This window comes from Vitis vinifera, chromosome 10 (assembly GCF_030704535.1).
Source record: "Vitis vinifera cultivar Pinot Noir 40024 chromosome 10, ASM3070453v1".
In the NCBI taxonomy this organism is placed as follows: Eukaryota; Viridiplantae; Streptophyta; class Magnoliopsida; order Vitales; family Vitaceae; genus Vitis; species Vitis vinifera.
Window position 1 is genome coordinate 13,453,644 of NC_081814.1, and position 19,439 is coordinate 13,473,082.

Below are 19,439 nucleotides of genomic sequence, written 5' to 3' on the forward strand. Positions count from 1 at the left end.
CATGATCTTTAGCTTGCTATCATCCTTGCTCAACTTCAAAACCAACCTTGTTGCCTCTCTAGTGGCAACAAAGTTATAAGTAACCCTGTTATCCACCACGGCCACAATCTTTTGACCATTTGCTAGCAACTCAACATGCATCAACCCCTTACGCCCCTTGGTTCAGCCCACATGGTATTTAGGAATTGTATAGGATTCACCTGACTTAATGCCTTAGGTTCACTATCATCCCCTTCTGTAACCAATGAGGGCATTCAACTTCTCCTTCTTAAGGTAATTCTTGGCCCGATGTGGACCATTGCAAATGAAGCATCTTGAGATCTTCATCGTTTGCATCTTGATGGACTTCTACACCACTTTGGCTTGAGACTTCTCAGTCTTCTTTCCTTTCTTTCCCTTACTTTTCTTTGAGGATTTAGACTTCATATTTGGCTTTTGTTGTTGTTGTTGTTCCTTTTCCTTATGGCTTAAGAGAGAAGAGTCGCCCAACTTCTTGTCCACTAAGCAATTTGTTGCTGCCATGATTATAAGCAAATCTCTCACTCCTTGGTGCCTCAACTCAATCTAGGCCTATCATTGTAAGCCAAACATGATGTTGAACAACTTGTTTACCTCTAACGTGTCTTTGATGCCAAGGATCAAAGAGACAAACTCCTTGACATAGTCTTTGATAGATCCCATCTACTTCAACTTTTATAAAGACTCTCTAGCCATCTAGGCCAAGTAGGGAAGAATTGACTCTTCAAGTCCTTTAAAGTCTCATGTGGTGATACGAGGCTTGCCCAACTTGACATTATCACTTGCACCACTATAGCTTTGCGTCTCTGGGTAGGTACATGGTGGTGGTTGGAACCTACTCACTTGGAGGGATACAAGTAGCATTGAAGTATTGCTCCATATCCTACAAGAAATTCTCTATAAGTCTTTCGCATTACATACCCCACCGAAAGGCTTGGGCTTAGGGCCTCACACCTTCGTTGAGACTATTTCCATATCGTTGGATGTGCCTTGGATAGCCTATTTTAACAGTGCGAGATCCCCCCCAAGCGACTACATCTGGGCTTTAAACTCCTCCATCGTGGCCTTGATATTAGTCATAATCCCAACAACTTTCTTCTCCCTGAACTTGTCATGCCCATCCACCAAGTTCCTCTGAACTCCAAGCTGGATGAAAGCCTCATCCATTCTTGCAAAGAGAGTGGATGCAAATATAAACTTTCAAATTTGAAAAATGCAATGCTATTCAATTAGCATTACCTATAAAATGATTGACAGAATTCTTTTAATTATTGAGATAATCTTCGATACAATGCTCTTATTTGCGTTCAAAATTACACTTAATGACATTAAGTTCAACGGCAAAATTAATTGATGGAATAAAATTTTTAATTTTGAAAATGAAATAAGTTTTCTAATAGCCTTCGTTATATCACACGTTTGGGGGGAGATTTTTCATGAAGGATCAAACAAAATTCTTATCTTTTACTCCAAAACAAACAATGTATAAGAGAAATAAATACGAACTCAGCACAACTTCCCCGCAGAGTTCTTCCACTTAATATAATTTTTTTAAGGCAAAAAAAAAAAAAAAAAAAAAAAAAAAATCTTCAAGTGCCCCATTTCCATTTTTATTATTCCAGAACTATAAATAAGCAGTTACTCCAATTGTCATTCAGAATGAAACCTTAAAATGCATTTACAGGAATAAAAGCCTAGCACTTCAAACCTAATTAACTCAAAAACTCCATCCTCAACCAAAACCCTGTCCTAACCCTCAATGTAACTTTCTTAAGCTACCATTTCCAACGCTATTCTATCAATAACCTAAACCATCCAAAACTAAAAAGGAACTTATTCTCTGAATCTAATACACTCATCAGGGTGAAATGGCTAACATTGATTATGTATAGCAAGCAGCAGATGGGAACACTATTTCATAAATCATACCAAGCATCAACAAAAACTAATTTTTTTTATGTTAGAAATCAAACCCAACCTCTACATATTTCAAGTGCAAAGAAATGTCCACACAGCAAACTTAATTCCCACTCCTTCACACAGAAAAGAGCAAAGACATATATTTTCATGCCTGGAGAGGATGACCTGATGCACTTCGGAAATACTTAAGCCTGTTTCATTTCTGCCACCTTCCTACAAACCTACTACTCAAAAGCCTATACATACTACTCAGAGCTGCAAGTATGGCGCCTCACCGACCTGTAAACCTCCAAATAACAAGACTACTATGTGGCTTCATTTGGGAACTTCTGGCCCCCAGGCACTGCTGATGGAACAACTTTCTGCTGTTGCTTCCTCCCAGGATATCAAGATGTGCTATCAGAGGAGGCAAGTTCATTTTTATCAGAGTTGAGATTGATATTGGACTGTGATTTGTCACCCGATGCCACTTCGTTCTGTTCGCTTTCATTTTTCTTTGAATTCAGGAACCGGCCCCCACATCCCCTAGCTCTTCTCAATGCATGCAAATGCCGAGATTCATGCAAGTATGGCTGCAAGATTAGCTTCAACTATAAGCCAGAGAAGGATTGATATTTAGAGAACATAATCAGAAATATAGACAATCAGACGTCACTACAGGCATGAGGGTTTGTCAATACAGTTGCAACATGGCAATTAAATAGTAGCACCACACCCCCTAAATCTTACTCAACTGTTTAAACTAGGAAATGATAATAAGACTGACTTAGACCATCAGGTTGGGCATCTTTTCTTTTATAAAATTGATATGCATCTAAAGTTGCATTTCAGTTCACTCAGGCATGCACCTTGTGTTTGCACCTAAGCTATAAGAGACTTCTGCACCTTAGGTGGGCATTGCGCCTTTTAAAACTATGATAAGATCACCACTTGAACTTGCCCTCTTTTCAAGCCAAAAATAGATATACACATAAATCTTTTTTTTTTTTTTTAATTCTAAATTTATATATTTTCTTTGGAGATTATTTGTCAATGACAAACCATTGTTATAGTTAAAATATGAAAAGCCATACAACCACATAGTTTCTTTTTTAAGTTTTCCCCCCTTCTTGTTTCAGTTGATCTTGAATTTCAATCAATAAAGAAAACCTACCTAAACATCAAATTGAAGCAAGAAATTCCACCATACCTTCCGAGATTTAACAACTTTATTTTCTGATTCAGCTTTTGCACGAGATTGTCGCCGCCGTAAAATGCCATGATATTGTTTTGCATTAACAAACACAGGCTCCTCAACTGCATCTGATGGCAAAGGAACTCCAGCTTGCTGAATTCCCATCAACTGAAGGTGGACCTGAAACAAGCAAATGCTGAAGAATCATCAACCATTTTTAAAAGCAAATCTGTCCTCCATATCCAAGTAAACCTTTATCAAGAAAAATATCAATATCAATATATGGCTGAAAAAAGAATAACTTACCATAGGTTGTCCGCTGTAATGTTGTGCAGGATAGGGCTGTGCATCATAGGGAGCAAAGATACTTCTATAGTAAGGATCTGGATATGGGTAGGCTGCTTGTGCCTGAGATATATTATGTTTCAATTAGATGAACTGAGGAAAAAGGAATCTCGAATCCAAACTGGTTAAACACTGGAATCTTGAATTAAAGAACAAATTTTGAAAGTGGAAAAAGGAATATGAATAAAATAACTGAGGACATAAGGCTTGTGCAAATTGGAAAATTTATCTACAGAGGGAAGTTAAAAGGTTTTATTAGAAGTAATGAAAACATATGGAGATCTCAAGATAATGTGAATGATCTATCAAGAAGATACAGACAGCATACAAATCAATTAACTTACAGATAAGACAACAGTAGAAAGGAGGGGAGAAGAAGAGGGGAAGATTGGGGCAAACAGAAGGAAGCTATGCAAAAATATAGATAAAGCTTTTTCTTGATTACTAAATGTCTCAGAGAATTTGAAACTTGGACAGCAACAAACTTTTTCTAAAAACACATTATCTAATTTCCCAAAGCTCAATGAACCAAAAAGTCAAGTTCTATAAATTGATATAACAATGATAACATTGTTTTTCCTTTTTGGGATTCTAGAATGAGTATGTAAGACATTATAACTAATTTCATCAAACTATACTCCAACATGCCAACTTCCATAAATCTATAGAGGAATTACACTTCCTTTTTCAATTGTGACTAATACCTTAAACACTAGAATGCCATACAGCCATTAGAAAAAATTGCATCTCACATTTTTTATGAAATGGAGTAAAACAGAGAATTCCAAAGGATTGCTTGCCAAAAACAGAATCGAGATAGAGGACTTCCTGTCAGAATCTATTATTGTTCATGAATCTAAAAATTCTTGCACTTCTGTCAGAATATTTCCCCATGTCAGCCAAGTTCTCTCTCTCAATTTTTTTTTTTTTTAATTAGGTTTGTTTTATAAAATGTACACAGAATGGAAAGTCCATGACATACTACATACTTTGAGAGTAATTCAGACCCATGACATACTACCACACCTAATTAATAGTTCAGACACAATCATAACAAACTATTAGCAATAAATTATGCACCTTCAGTCTATTCCAGATACTGGTCATTCCCCAGTTTAAAAATAATGAAAATCCCATTTATAATGAAAAATGCAAAAGACAAAGGATTGATGGAAAAAGAAGTCTCAAAGGGCACATCTCCTAGTCTGTTGAAACCCACAACAACACTAGCATGGAAAGTAACTTCCTTGTCAAAAAGTTCATTCATTCCCTTCCAGGGAAAACTTTTGATTGTTAGACAAACTTGGAACTTGATGCATCAATAGTTTGGATCAGATGGAATGTGAATACCTGAACCCCCTCTATAGCATCCACCAGACAGTGAGCATGATCAGACTGATCATGTAGCAACAGAAAGCAGAGGAAGAACAGACCAGTTGTCCACTAAATAAACTGTTGGCTTATGTGAAACCTTGACTGCAATGACGAATTGTCAAAAAGTGTAGATTATGGAGATGTACATACAAGGTATGCATTAGGGTCCTCTGTACATCCTTCAAAGGATTAGACCCTGCATATTTGATGCATTGGCACCTTGTGCCCATGACATGAGCTCAACTTGTGAATCATGATGAAAAGAACAACCTTTTCATTAATCAGCAAGGAGAGCTGTATGATGAAAAGAGAGTTGACTGGACTTTAAAGTGGCCTGTGCAAGCCTCGATAACATTTGAACAACCAAGGTAAAGATCTCAATGTGCCCTAAAGAAGACCAAAAAGAAGGCAGAGTCGATTCCAAAGAGGGCAAGACATTGTCCTTTCTTGAAAAGAAGCGAAGATCAAGCCCTACACAACAAATTGGGTCGGACAAGCAGTTTTATTTGGTGTGTGAACTTCTGTTCCAAGGATTTGAATGAAAGCTTGCATTTTTTTTCTGGAACATGTCCTGGAAATGCTTTTTGTCCCCTTTTTGATGAATTTGAAAACAACTTGTATAAGAAGTTTGTTCAACATGATTTTTCTTGACAGTCAACAGCTTTCCTCTTTTTTTTTTTCTCTCCCTTTTGGTATGTATAGAGGCTAGGAAGACATGGTGAACAATAGATTATATTTTGCAGTTTGGAGTTCAGTGAGGCAATGAACTTCTGTATTCACAAAGTACTTGTCTTCTCCTTTGCTGCAGTGACCCTGTTCTTTTAGCAAAGTGATCATCTTGCAGCTTGATCATGCACTAATGTCCACCTTGATTAAGATGAGTTTTCTCTTTCTCCTTATTTTTCTTCCTCTTTTTTTTCCTTTGCCCATGTATTACTTGAAATTTTGTCCCAAATTTGCTTCATTTCTTTTACACCACCAACAAACCACCAGTAGCTAGTATGCACAACCCCGTACATGTTAGTGCTTCATTAGGTTGGAAATTCCAATCCAAACTGGAGTCTACACAAAATCACATACTTCCAAAGGACTAATGTGTGCATAAGGAAGAACACTAGTTCATGTTTACATGCAAATTTGGCCACGATTACTTATTTTGTGTAAGTATATTCTGGGTATCTAGAATACCTGATGGCACTTGTATGTGAGAAGCATCAAAAGTGTACAACATCAAGAAAAGGCAAAATGAAATCCAATTATAGTTCATTTGAGGACCAACAAATCAAAGCTTGGGGCCAATCAATTGGTCCATGGCCATGATCGAGTGACCCTTGCAGTACCTCATGGATGTGTTTCACTTAAGAGGCAGATGGATCAGTCCTTTCATCCAATTGATTGTTCCCTAGGCAATAGCCTTTGGCCTTATTTGTTTTAAAGAGCCTAATCAATCCTTAGCCTACCCAATCCATTGGCTTTCAAACTTTTGACAAGGATCCTATTTTTATTAGTTTAGAAGTCCCATTTTTCCAAGAGTTTGACTTTGATTTATTCTAGGGAATTTTCTAATATAAATGGGATTAAAAACAAGAAAAAAAAAATCCCTTAGTGCATAGTAAGAGAAAAATAGATTATCTTGTAGCCGTAGTCGTTAACTGGTAAAATGTATTATGTATCGCTTTTCGATTTTTCTAAATCGTGCATCGTACAATACACATATCATAAGTTTTTTATATATAGTAAAACAAAATAGAAAAAATATGTATATGCGTGCATATCTATTGAAAGGATGAAGTATAGAGTAATATAACCAATTTTATAGAAGGTACTAGGACCTAAAGAGTTAAAATATATCATATCATATTGAAACATTGAATGTTAGTTTTGACAAGTTCAATTTAACAAAATATGACTTTAATAATTAATACATAGATTAATTACATAATCCACAAAAATAAACTTCTTCAATTTTTAGCTATGGTTTTTAGTTCCAAATTCTAACTTATGCATTTATTGTTGTTGATTGATTTATATATATATATGTCTTTATGTGTCATGTTTAAAGTTCCAACTTTTCAAGTTCATAATCATTCTTTTTCCACTAAAAAAGAATAAAAAAGCTAATATACTAAGTAAAAATTTTCATTCACCAATCATCATCATTTTCATTGTCAACATTCAAACCATTTCAAATGAAAATTCTAAAATATTCATTGCAAAAATAAAATAAGTTCACTTGACTTCTAATATAGCATTTGAGAACAAGAATATAGCTTTTCATATAAAATTATTTACCTATTTCTTCTTTCTATGATCAAATTTTTATTCTTTTAGTACATTTTAAACAATTAATATAATAAATTCTTTTAACAAAAAAATTAATTTGATTTTTTTTTTTAAAAAAAATTATAGAAAATAGTGAAGATGCATGTAACATTGTATTGTTATATCATGTATCATATCGTGTGTTGTATATGTATAGTAAGATAAGCTTTAAGATAAATTACGAATTACAATATGCATCAATTTCCATAAAAAATGTAGTATATCATTGTATTATATCGTGTATCATAAGTTTTTAACAACCATACTTGTAGCATCATCATTCTTTCATTAAAACCCAAAAATTCCACCTTCAAGATCAAAATTTTGATTCATCCTCCCCAAGAAAAGTGTCACTAGGAGACCATAAATATCACTAAGAATTGATTTGTGATCATCAAGTCAATGATGAGAGGAAGATAATGGGTACCTTTAGAATAATTCCCTCAAAAGGAGTATGCATCTTGGAGTTGGGAAAACTCTGTAACTCTTTTTAAATTAGCAAATTTCCTTGTGGTTTTTAATCCTAAAGAAAAACCATTTTTGGAAGGGGGTTCTTTTACATATATTTTGATCTTATGTGCATGCAATTTATTTTGATTTAAGAGGCACAAACCTTCTCATCATGGACTCGAGTATTTATAACTTATCAATTTTTTTACATATTCAATGTGCTTGACCTCCACACCTTGATGTCATCTTGTCTTTGCTTATCTCCCCATGTTTGAATATAGCAACATTGATGCATTAGTGTATTAACTCACTTGGGAGTCTTGATTGTGCCCTTATCATTAGCAAATTGTGTTTACTCACCTATGTTTGTACTTGCTTATCTCCCCATGTTTGACAACAGAAACATTGGTGCATTAGTGTCTTGACTCACTTAGGAGTCTTGATTGTGCCCTTATCATTAGCGAATCGTGTTTACTCACCTTAGTGGTGCTTAACAACAATATGACAAGTGCTTTAGTGCACCTACTCACTTGTGGGACTAAAACACATTGTCATCATTAGTACATTGTGTTTGTGCACTTTGCGGCACTTTGACCACAATGTAATCAGTTCCTCCATCCACACACTCATTAGTCCTGATTGCACCTTCATCATTGCTACATTGAGCTTGCTTACCCTACAACACTTAACTACAATGTGACCATTGCATTAGCACATCTACTCACTCAAAAGTCTTGGCTAGACTTATATCATTAGCACATGGTAATGGCTCATCCAAAAGCACTTATTTTCAACATAACCAATGCACTTCTGCTTGTTCACAAATATTGACTACATTGTGACCACTTGCATATTACGTTTGTTCATCCATGACATGTAGCCATGATGTGATTAGTGTTTTAATGCACCTGCACAATTGAATATGATCACAACTATGATCATTGTCATATTATGCTTACTCACCCAATGATGTGACTAGCGACCAATGCCTGAGTGTAAAGCTCTTAATCACACCTTTATCATTGGCTTTACTTGATTAGCTTACAACACTTTACTAAAATTTAAGTGCATAAGCACATATGCTCCTCAGAAGTCTCAACCACACCATCACTGGTGTTTGATATTTAGTCATCCAACCAACCTTGACTAAACATGACCAATGCATTGGTCCAGCTCACTTTATAATGTGACTATTGCAACATCATATTTATCTATCACTGAATGCTTAACTATCACATGAACAGTGTTTCAATGCACCTCCTCATTGACATGATTTGACCACAGCACAATCACTATGCTTGCTCACCTAATGACACTTGACTACAACATCATCAATGTCTTAACTCTTAAAAATGTAGATGTATGTTGTGATCAGTCAAGATGAGTTAGATTCACCAATATCAAGGCAAAGAGGGAAGTGTTATAAGCAGTGAGTGACTTTCTCTCTCATAAACGAGGTGACATCTTTTTAAAGGAGAAGCAAGTTGCAATTGAATAATTCCTAGAAGAACTGATGTTAACACCAAAATTTCAGAGACATCAAAAGACTCATTAAAAAACCAGTGCGATGAGATTGACCACTTATTATTCATGGGGACTTATTGAAGTGTTCCATAATTCAACTGCATTCAACATAATTATGGACATCTTTTAGTGTTGTGGCTGAACCAGCTATTATTTTCCCAAGTTGCTTACATACAATTAAAAAATAAAATAATAATGTGTTGAAACCTTGCATCCAACTCATTCACAACTCCTTCATTGGTAGTTTTAATTAATTGATTTTATTTGAATTTAAGTTGTGTGCCAGATTTCTACTCCTTGAGAAAGTGGATCCCTAGGTGAGGTGACATTTTGGTGTTTATAGTCATGGTTGCAAAGATGAATAATAATAATAATAATAATAATAATAATAACAGCAAAAATTGAGTAACAGAAAAAAGCAATCCTCACATCAAATAATAATAATAATAATAATAATAATAATACTCATTATCACAAAACAAAACCAACAATCATCAAATTAAATAGTAATATTCAATACATTAAATACATCAAAGAACTTTTAGCTATGAGATTAACACCAAGCATCAAATTGAATAATAACATTCTATACTCTTAACGCACCAAAAGAACTTTTAGCTATGAGATTGGACTTCTTAATAAATGAAGTTCAAAACAAAACATCAAACCCTAAATGCATCCTGTGACTATCCCATAAAAAAACAGATCTGCTATGGCCACATACATGCAATTCCTTTTTCTTTACTATCCAAACTCTTGGGTTTCTTGTCCCTTTTGAAGGATGAATAGCATGTATTAAATACCACGATGAAGAAACCTTATTCAAATAATAGAATAAACATTGAAGAGAAAAGTTAACATTTTTGTGCAAGATGATTTGAGAACACATATCCAATCAACTAATCATGATAGACATACTCATATAAAAAATGTTATTTCAAAATGTTTAGCAGAATGCGTAAGCAATCAACTAGATACAATCACACACAGTGCAATAAAGATGTTGCATGTAAACAGAAAATGTGATAAAGCCTCTTCTTTCAAGAAAAGTGAATATTTAAAAAGCTGGTCCCTTTGAAGATAGTACCATAGCATGTCCTGCCCCAAGTTGTGGAGGTGTTGCATATGGAATGTTTGCAGCTGCACTGCCAGGATGGGACGCTCCAGCTGCAGGAGATGAAGACTGAACTTGAAGTTCTGAGTGTTTTTGCGGCTCGTCAGCTTCACTATTATCTGGAAATAAGAAAAGAGAACTCATATCAAAAGGTAAAGATGCAGCAGATGCATGACAGAAGGCAAAGGAGTCCACCCAAACTTCCAAAGGGAAAAAAAAGAGAATGAAAAACAAGGAACTCAATGCTCGGAGAACCATTACAAGCAAACTAAAAGTGAGGGAATCATATATGCCAAGAGATTAAAACACAATACAAGGACCACTAGAGGGGAATATTCAAGCAAATAATAATCAGGAATATCAGTATTCCCATGGAATGCTACAGGTATGGTTAAATTCAAGTACCCAAATCAGCACATCCTTCTTTGTACTCATTCTTCCCTTTTCTTAATTACAACTTGTGTTCCTATAATGTAGAAAGAAAAAACATTTTAAATCAGTCAATGTTCCCATGCCATCTCAAAACCAACCACAACCAACACCCAAAACAAAATATAAATAAAAAAATAAAACCTAATATTTAAAACTGAGCACTTTTGGGTTCAGCGCATAGGATGTGGGACAGGTCTTCATACATCAAAAGATTCAAAACCAAGCTCTAGAGTGAGCAACACATCTGGATCTCATTGGGCTCAAAGATCCAAGTCAAACAAAAATGGCTAACTATCAAAGACAGACCTTCATCTTCTCAATAACCATAACAAGAATAAGAAAATTGTTCTAAAAAGTTTCAGATATTAGTGAACATGCAAAACAGATTTTTGAAAAATCCTTCATTTTTTGAAATGGAGGGAAAGAACATGTTGCTCCTATTTGGATCATTTTCAATGGTTAAAGTGCTTGCATTTTTCATTTGCTAAAAATGATCAGGAAATGTTTTAGAAAAATGTTTGGAAATGAGCTATCAAACAAGTCTGTCTCATTTTCATTTTTGGTATGTTTGAAAACAAAAAGTAGTTGTCATGGCTTCTACCAAACAAGTCTTAAACATTCTATTCAGGCATGCCTCCTCAGTACCCTGTTAAAAAAATGGGATTCCTTTCTTCCTCTACAAAACCAACAATTTTAGTTGAGGAAAATACTTTCAGGGGACAATAAGCATAAAGAGCGCTTCTTTAAAGGCTACTTCTTTGTTTGGGAGGTGGTTTGGAAGAAGATTTTTTTTTTTTTTTTTGTGATAAGTAGAGGTGGTCGGGAAGAAGATTTTGCTGATTGAACAACTCATGAGGAGTTGATCATTTAATAATAGCTGTGGATCATGTAAGCATAAGAAAAAAATCAGCCACCTATTCTCAACCATTTACAGAAAGCCTAAATCTTGTGGTATGAGGATGGTAATTTTGTGCTTGTTTGGTGCATCGGAAAAGAGCACAACTGAAGAATTTGAAGGTCTTGAGAGCTCTAATCACACAGAAAAGGAGCAATTCCTAAAAGCATTGCTTCAAGGGTCTAGGGATAATTTGGGGTTGGTGACATCTTCCATTCTTAAATTGTTTGTTTGGGGCATTGGCCATTTGAAGGTCTCTATTTTTGCCTTTTGGTGCACTTTTTAAATATCCTGTGTACTAAGAATCCATCCCCTTTCGGATTAGGCACCAATCATACACACATCTCTCAAATCTGCCCATCAAAAAAAGAAAAAAAAACTAAAGCAGAAACTTAAGGCCCATCTGGTAACTGTTCTTGAAAACATTTTTTTGGTTCTTAAGAACAAAAAACTGTTTCTAAACTTAGAAAACACGTTTGACAAAAAACAATTTTTTCAAAAAAAATTCTGTTATTTTTTAGAACAAATTTAGGATGTTTTTAGTTGGCCTTTTTTTTTTTTTTTTTTATAGGTAATTAGTTGGCTTTTATAGTGTCCTAAACACAAATTGAAAAGATGGAGAATATTTTAAAAACTTTTAAATTGCACATAAGTGTATAGTAGCTTCATGGAGAGTAAGCTAAGAAAATTGTTATTCATATTTAAGTTCCCAAACCAAATTTTGCTTTTTAAAAAAATTGAGAACTATTTTTAAAAACTGTTCTCAAAATTTGTTTTTTGAGAACGTTGCCAAACAAGCCCCTAGTTTGCAAAGATCTCCAATTTGCTTGTCTATATATACATGTATTTAAAAAATGTAGCTTAAAAAGTTAATAACATGAAAGATTTGTTTCATGACCAACACACATGTACTTGCCCAAGATAAAGCCCCCGGTCCGGATGGCTTTACCATGGCTTTTTGGCTATTTTGTTGGGACATAGTGACGATTGAGATAAAGGGTTTTTTCAAGGGATTCCATGAGAGGGGCAGATTTGTTAAATCTCTGAATGCAACTTTCTTGGTCTTAGTTCCAAAGAAGGGAGAAGCAGAAGATCTGAAAGATTTCAGACCTATCAGCCTTGTAGGCAACCTCTACAAGTTGTTGGCCAAGGTGTTGGCCAATAGAATTAAAAAGGTGATGGGGAAAGTGATTTCGGAGTCCCAAAATGCCTTTGTGGAGGGTAGTAGACAGATTTTGGATGTAGTTTTGATTGCAAACGAGGCTGTGGACTCAAGGTTGAAAGACAATGTTGGAGGGGTGTTATGCAAGTTGGATATAGAGAAGGCTTATGATCATGTTAGTTGGAGTTTTTTGTTGGCAGTTCTTAAAAAGATGGGTTTTGGGGAGAGATGGATAAAGTGGATAGATTGGTGCATCTCCACTGTGAAATTCTCCGTTTTAATTAATGGTTCTCCATCCGGTTTTTTTCAAAGCTCAAGGGGGTTGAGACAAGGAGATCCCCTCTCCCCTTACTTGTTTGTGATAGCCATGGAAGTGTTTAGTAGTATGTTGAGAATGGATATTAGTGGGGGCTTCTTATCTAGGTGGAGGGTGAGAGGTAGGAGTGGTGAGGGGTTTCAAATCTTGCATTTGTTATTCACGGATGACACGTTGGTTTGTTGTGAGGAGTCTTTAGATTAGATGACTTATCTAAGTTGGCTTCTCATGTGGTTTGAGGCGTGTTTAGGGTTGAAGATCAACTTAGAAAAGAGTGAGCTGATCCCGGTGGGAAGGTTGCATGATATAGAGGGATTGGCCTTGGAGTTGGGTTGTAAAGTGGGTGGGCTTCCTTCTTGTTATCCGGGATTGCCTTTAGGCGCACCTTTCAATTCATTGGTTGTGTGGGATGGGGTTGAAGAGCATTTTCGCAAAAGGCTTGCTATGTGGAAGAGACAGTATATATCTAAAGGGGGGAGACTCACCCTAATCAGAAGCACTCTTTCTAGCATGCCTATTTACTTTATGTCTCTCTTCTACTTGCCAAGAAAAGTGAGGTTGAGATTGGAGAAGATTTAGAGGGATTTTCTGTGGGGTGGGGGAGCTCTCGTCCAAAAACCTCACCTTGTTAGATGGAACTTGGTTTGCTTAAAAAAAAAAGAAAGGTGGGCCTAAGTGTGAGAAATTTAGCTTTAATGAATAGTGCTCTTTTGTGCAAGTGGAATTGGAGGTATGCTAATGAGAGAGAGGCGTTGTGGAGGCGTGTAATTAGCCTCAAGTATGGCGAAGAGGAGGGGGGATGGCGTACTCGGGATGTAATTGGGAGAAACAGTGTTGGGCTTTAGAAAGCAATTAGGAAGAAGTGGTGGATGTTAGATGGTAGGATAGCTTACTATGTGGGTAATGGGCAAAGAGTGAGATTCTGGAAGGACAAGTGGTGCGGAGATGGGCCACTTTGTGAGTCCTTCTCCTCTCTTTTCTCCATTTCCATGTCTAAGAATGCTTGGGTTTTGGAGGTTTGGAACTTCGTTGGAGATGGGGATGGTTGGACTCCTCTTTGTACAAGGGTGTTTAATGATTGAGAGATCGATTTGGTGGAGCGTTTGATGTAGAAGATCCATGCCTTCAGGGTTCAAAGGGAGGAGGAAGATAGAGTGATCTGGACAGCTTCAAATGATGGTGTTTTCTCAGTTAAGTCTCTTTATTCTATGTTGGAGCGGGGGGGGTTCTTCTATGTTCCCTAGCGAAAGAATTTGGAGGGTAAGAGTGTCTCCAAAGGTAGCTTTCTTTGCTTGGGAGGCTTCCTAGGGTAAAGTCTTAACTTTTGGAAAATAGGTGCTTACTTTGTCTATCCGAAGCAGAAATGGTGGATCATCTCTTACTTCATTGTGTTAAGATGCGGGTCCTGTGGAACCTTCTTTTCTCCCTTTTTAGTATATCTTGGACTCTTTCGTGTACAGTGAAGGCAACCCTTCTTGGATGGAATGGAGTTTTTGTGGGGAAAAGGCGCAAGAGGGCTTGGCAAATGGCTCCTTTATGTATATTTTGGTCAGTCTGGAAGGAGAGAAATAAACTAACTTTTGGGAATAAGGAACTCTCGCTTCAAAGGTTGAAATATTCTTTTGTATGTAATCTTTGGTCTTGGGTCAGGGTTTCCATAGTAGAGAGCCCTTCTTCTCTTGTAAGTTTTATAGACTGGATAGGCTCCTAGTAAGGGAAGGTGGTGTGTGTACTCCCTATATACTTCGAGGGCACTGGTTTTTTAGTGTTTCCTCTTTTTGATTAATATAATTTCTTTTTACTTATCAAAAAAAAAAAATGTACTTGCCCAAGTTCGTCAAGGAAAAGGAAAAGGATAAGGCAGCAAACTGGCACTGTTTGCATCCCCTTTTTTTTTTTTTTGATAGGATGTTTGCATCCCCTTTTTTGTCTGGCACCAATTAAACACGCTTAAATGTGCATCTAATTGATTTGCCTAAAAATAAATAAATACGTAAGAAAAAGTGTTCAGAACATGCATAAAGACTTTTTTTAAGACAACCAAACATGTACTTGTTCAAATTCATGAAGGATAAGAACAAGGCAGCAGACTGGCAATGGAAAGATCACATAGTCTTCAAGTCAAATTTTCCCAATGCTACTAATTCAATTAGAAACAAAATTTTCTCACTAAACTCCCAGAGCCAAGGAATCCTTCCCTTTCTAATAGGCATATGTTTCAGAAGCACCCATCTAAGATTGCATGTTTGCATAGATAGAGGTGTTGAATATCACTCTAGCAGTCTGCAGTCAACTGGTTAGTTCATCTGTAAGAATGATTTTGAATCAATTGACTGCCATCTTATCCATTCCTTCATGCATCATGTGTGAATTATGGCGTTTCCTTTTTGCATTTTTTGGGGTGGTGATGTGGAGCTATACAGCAAGGGTGGATCATTCCCATTATTTGGTATACTAAAATGAGCTGAACAAGACTATTTTTTCATAGCTCCCAATCTCCGAATCGAAATCTCTCCTTTTATGACTCTTATTATCTTCTTTTGTACGAAACACAATTTGCCAAAAATTAAAAAATTAAAAAGATAATAAAGCACAAAAAAGAGGGATAAGGTATTGATTTTATAATTGATTCTGTTTTCCTCATGTTGTACACCATGTGTGTATAATGTAAATGCCATTTGTCTTTTTATCCTCTAAAGATAAAGAATATCCTTTAACCTTTGATTAAAATGAATGTCTGCAATAGCAAGAAAATCTCTACAACACTCAGCAAAAATTCTTCATTAAAAAGGAATAGAAGTTCTTCATTTCATGAAATCACATCATAATGAAATGATAAACTTGTACCAATGACACAAGGATAAATGACTGTGTGAAAAAATGGAAAATTAAAGCATGCATATGCTTGAGTTTCTGAACATTGGCTTTTCATACAGGAAATCAATTATAATATTTTTATTTATTTATTTTTTTATCAGAAATAAAAACATTTTCATTAATGGAGTAAACAAGTGAAGCATGAGAAATCTTTCCCTAAATACAAAACCTAATCAAAACAAAGGAAAAGAAAATTAATCCAAAAGGCATCAAAACGTCTTGACATCACTATTTTAACCCTTTTGATCTACATATCAACTATTACAATTTTCACATGCCCTTCTTCCTTCTCAGGGTGCAGCAGCCATAAGTTAAAGGTGGTCAGCATGTTACAAATAAAACTTTTGGGCCGGCACTAATTTTCTGGGCACATCAGATTCTTCACTGATGAACCTGATAAATGAGCTCCAGTTACATCGACACAAAGACGACATCTCATGTGAATTAGACCTTGTCAAAGATTATAATATCCCCCACACCCTTCCTAACAGACCTTACCATATGAAAAATACAGTTTCTGCCATGACAAAAAAAAAATTGCATAGAACAATATTGCACAAACTTATGTTTAACAAAAAATATCTGAAGAAAATACCAGAAAGATCATGCACAGAAGACGTCATGATGCTGCTATGGACACAGAATACCCAGGCTCAAATCTGTTCACACATTCAAAAGCATAAATGCAGGTTAGCATGTACCTATAGCCCTTGTGGCATATATTTTAAAAAGTATGGTAACATGAAGAGGCAATAAGAAATGATAAGTGCAAAAGAATGCCAGACATGATCCTCCTACATGGAAAATTTCTGAGCAAGACTACGCAGCAAAAAAGAGAGATAGCAATAGCAAGTTAAGAAGTCGAGCAACAATTCATGTCATCACAATAATGGCTTTTTTCGTCTTTTTTGACTCCTGGTGATATACAAAGAGATCAGGAATTGACACACTCCATAATCATAGTAAAACTTCTCTTACTATCACCTTCCCAATACCTTGTAAAGAGCATAACAATATAGTTGAAATTCTTACCTTGCTTAGTGTTTAAAAAAATAGATGAGTTAGAGGTTGATAGTCTTCACTATTTTCAAAATATTAAGCTCTTTAAATAGATAAGCCACAATAAACCAGTGAAAGAAAAAATTGATGAGAATGGCAACTGCTATAGCCTTCAACCATGTGTCTTATTTTCAGCATATGACATCTTTGTCAGAAAGGTCCTGATAACTGATTAGCAACATTCAATTTTATGGATCAAAATAGAGGGAATATTTTCTCCTTGTATCATACAACATGTCTCGTGAGTTTTACACTTGGTTTGATCCATTACTTCATTACATATAAGGGGAAAAGGGAAAGTAAAAAACAGGAAACAAACAGTTGAGAAGCAAAATTCTGTCTCTCTCTGTCTGCCCAGGCGAGGAAACTTAAGAAAAAAATTAAGAGAAGAAGATACCCAAGCAATTATAGCATTTGTAAGTCGTAAACTGTACTAACTTGTTCAACATACATTTGGAATATTTTCCTCCCATGCCCACTAGGATTTCCTTCTCCACTTAGGTGTGAGGAAATTATTGAATTTTAAAAAAATTCCTTGCCCTTACCATGCTTTCTTCCCTTCTCCTCTTTCTAGAATTAAATGAGGTGTTACTTCTAATGGGAATTTGAGCAGGACCCATGATATGTATCTTGATCTAGGTAGTGATTAAGGAATAGAACAGAAGATAGCACCTTCTAAGAGGATTCAAGAACTTGGAACTTGGTTGATAGATATAACCATAAGTATGTAGTTATACTTTGTAGATACTTACGGGTTTTTTGGGATTTTTTTTTTTGTTTCCCCCCCTTCCCCCTTTTTTGGATAGGAAAGATGCTCATAATACTATTGATAGTATTTCACTAGTTTTAAATTTTTATGATAAAAAAATTGCATTGAAATGTCAGGTTTTGTGTTGGTTATATTAAAAACTGTACTATTCAATGTTAACATATTATAACATAAAAAAAATATATATATAGTTAACATTCAATTTGCCCGCAATACATAAGAGTTTCATATATGTAAAAATATTTTTCAAATTATTTCCAGATATAAAATAAAAAAATAAAAAAACAAATGATACACTGTGCAAAGAAACAGAAATGATAAACAATATGTTTCATGAATTGGCAATGGCAGCTATGAAGGTAAGCTCGACTCAAAGCATGGAGTGTATAAAAATTAAACATTTAGCAAGCAACTTCTTTACAGATTTATTATAGGTAGGTTCACTAAGGATATAGCATGTATCCATTTAACATCTCTTACACATTATGAAGAAAAAAATATTCAATGACCCAGAGGGACTGACAAAATTGTGTTTTATATATCAAATGTTAAAAAAATACTTCATGGTGGGTTGGCCTCTTAGAAAAAGAGGAACAATCAAACTCCAAGTATATAAATATCAAAGGATAAAATTAATATATCATCTTCAATTAGGGGTTGTCTTCAGCAGATGTTCCTTGAGAATAAATCAAACTAAAAATGTACATTATCTGTAAAAGGATTTACACCCCTCTCAAAGTGAGAGTTTCTTGTCCTTTCTCTACTTTTATTATTTTGCTAGTTTCTAATGTGAATTAACAAATATATCAACCGAATTAACTCCAGCAAAAAGGAAAACTAAAGTGACCAGTCTTCACTATTTTTCAGGCAAGATTTCATCCGATTCATTTCTGGACAACTCAAAGGTCAGATCAGAAAATGAATCACACAGACCAAAGAAATCAACTTAATCAAATTACACGAACCCAGAAAATCAACTGAATTAGACATATGGAAAATCTCCTCAACCAACATATATAATCCCAAAATTCAACTCTATCCGAAGAACCAACCAAAAATCTCCCCAACAAACAAAACCTAAACACTTCGCATAGATTCCAAACCCTGCCAATTCCCAATGCCACAAAGCAAAACTCCAACACGTAAAAGATCCAAAACAATTCAACATCACAGAGCAATCCGTTTGGTTTTCGGGAAAAACATAAGAAGAAAAAACAAAATCCAAAGTTTCGTTTCCAGGAGCCAAAACTCAAATTACCCAAAATTCTATATGGTTTTCTTCTCTCTATATTTTCCGCACCATTTCTCAGCAACCAAACGGATTAGGGAAAAGAGAATCGAGAAGCTAGGGTTTGAAGATTTGATCTTTTACCTTAAAGATGGCTCTTTGTGTCGTCCCTGTTACAGTTTTTTGGTTCTTCTTCTTCTTCTTCTTCTTCTCAGCTGCTAATATAATAATAAATAAAAAGTCTGTTTGGGAAACGAGAAACCTTGAGAATTTTCAAATTTGGACTTCTTTTTACCTCCGTACTTCACTGCAAATCCACCCACACCTTTCCCCTTTCTCTCTTCACTATTACTATTTTTATTAATTTACAATTTATAATAATTTAAAAATTCATATTAAAATAAATATATATAATAGGTTTACCAAAATAATATAGATAATGAATATATTTCAAATATTT

At 35.2% G+C, this 19,439-nt stretch overlaps 1 protein-coding gene across 3 annotated transcripts; it reads right to left on the reverse strand.

Annotated features, from left to right (window-relative positions):
• Positions 1–1,919: 1,919 nt before the first annotated feature.
• LOC100249692 (nuclear transcription factor Y subunit A-7) lies at positions 1,920–19,412 on the reverse strand. 3 transcript variants are annotated; one of them, XM_010657434.3, is made up of 7 exons: positions 19,275–19,412; positions 19,124–19,194; positions 16,519–16,582; positions 10,215–10,360; positions 3,419–3,520; positions 3,128–3,292; positions 1,920–2,510 (listed from the first exon to the last, which is right to left on the reverse strand). In XM_010657434.3, the coding sequence occupies exons 3-7, from the start codon at positions 16,544–16,546 to the stop codon at positions 2,325–2,327; spliced, it is 627 nt and encodes a 208-aa protein (XP_010655736.1). In that variant the 5' UTR covers positions 16,547–16,582; positions 19,124–19,194; positions 19,275–19,412; the 3' UTR covers positions 1,920–2,324. The 3 variants fall into 3 exon arrangements, with proteins under 3 accessions (XP_010655736.1, XP_059596187.1, XP_059596186.1); XM_059740204.1 differs by having other exon boundaries at positions 19,124–19,197; positions 19,275–19,314; XM_059740203.1 differs by having other exon boundaries at positions 19,124–19,332.
• Between the last annotated feature and the right edge of the window lie 27 nt (positions 19,413–19,439).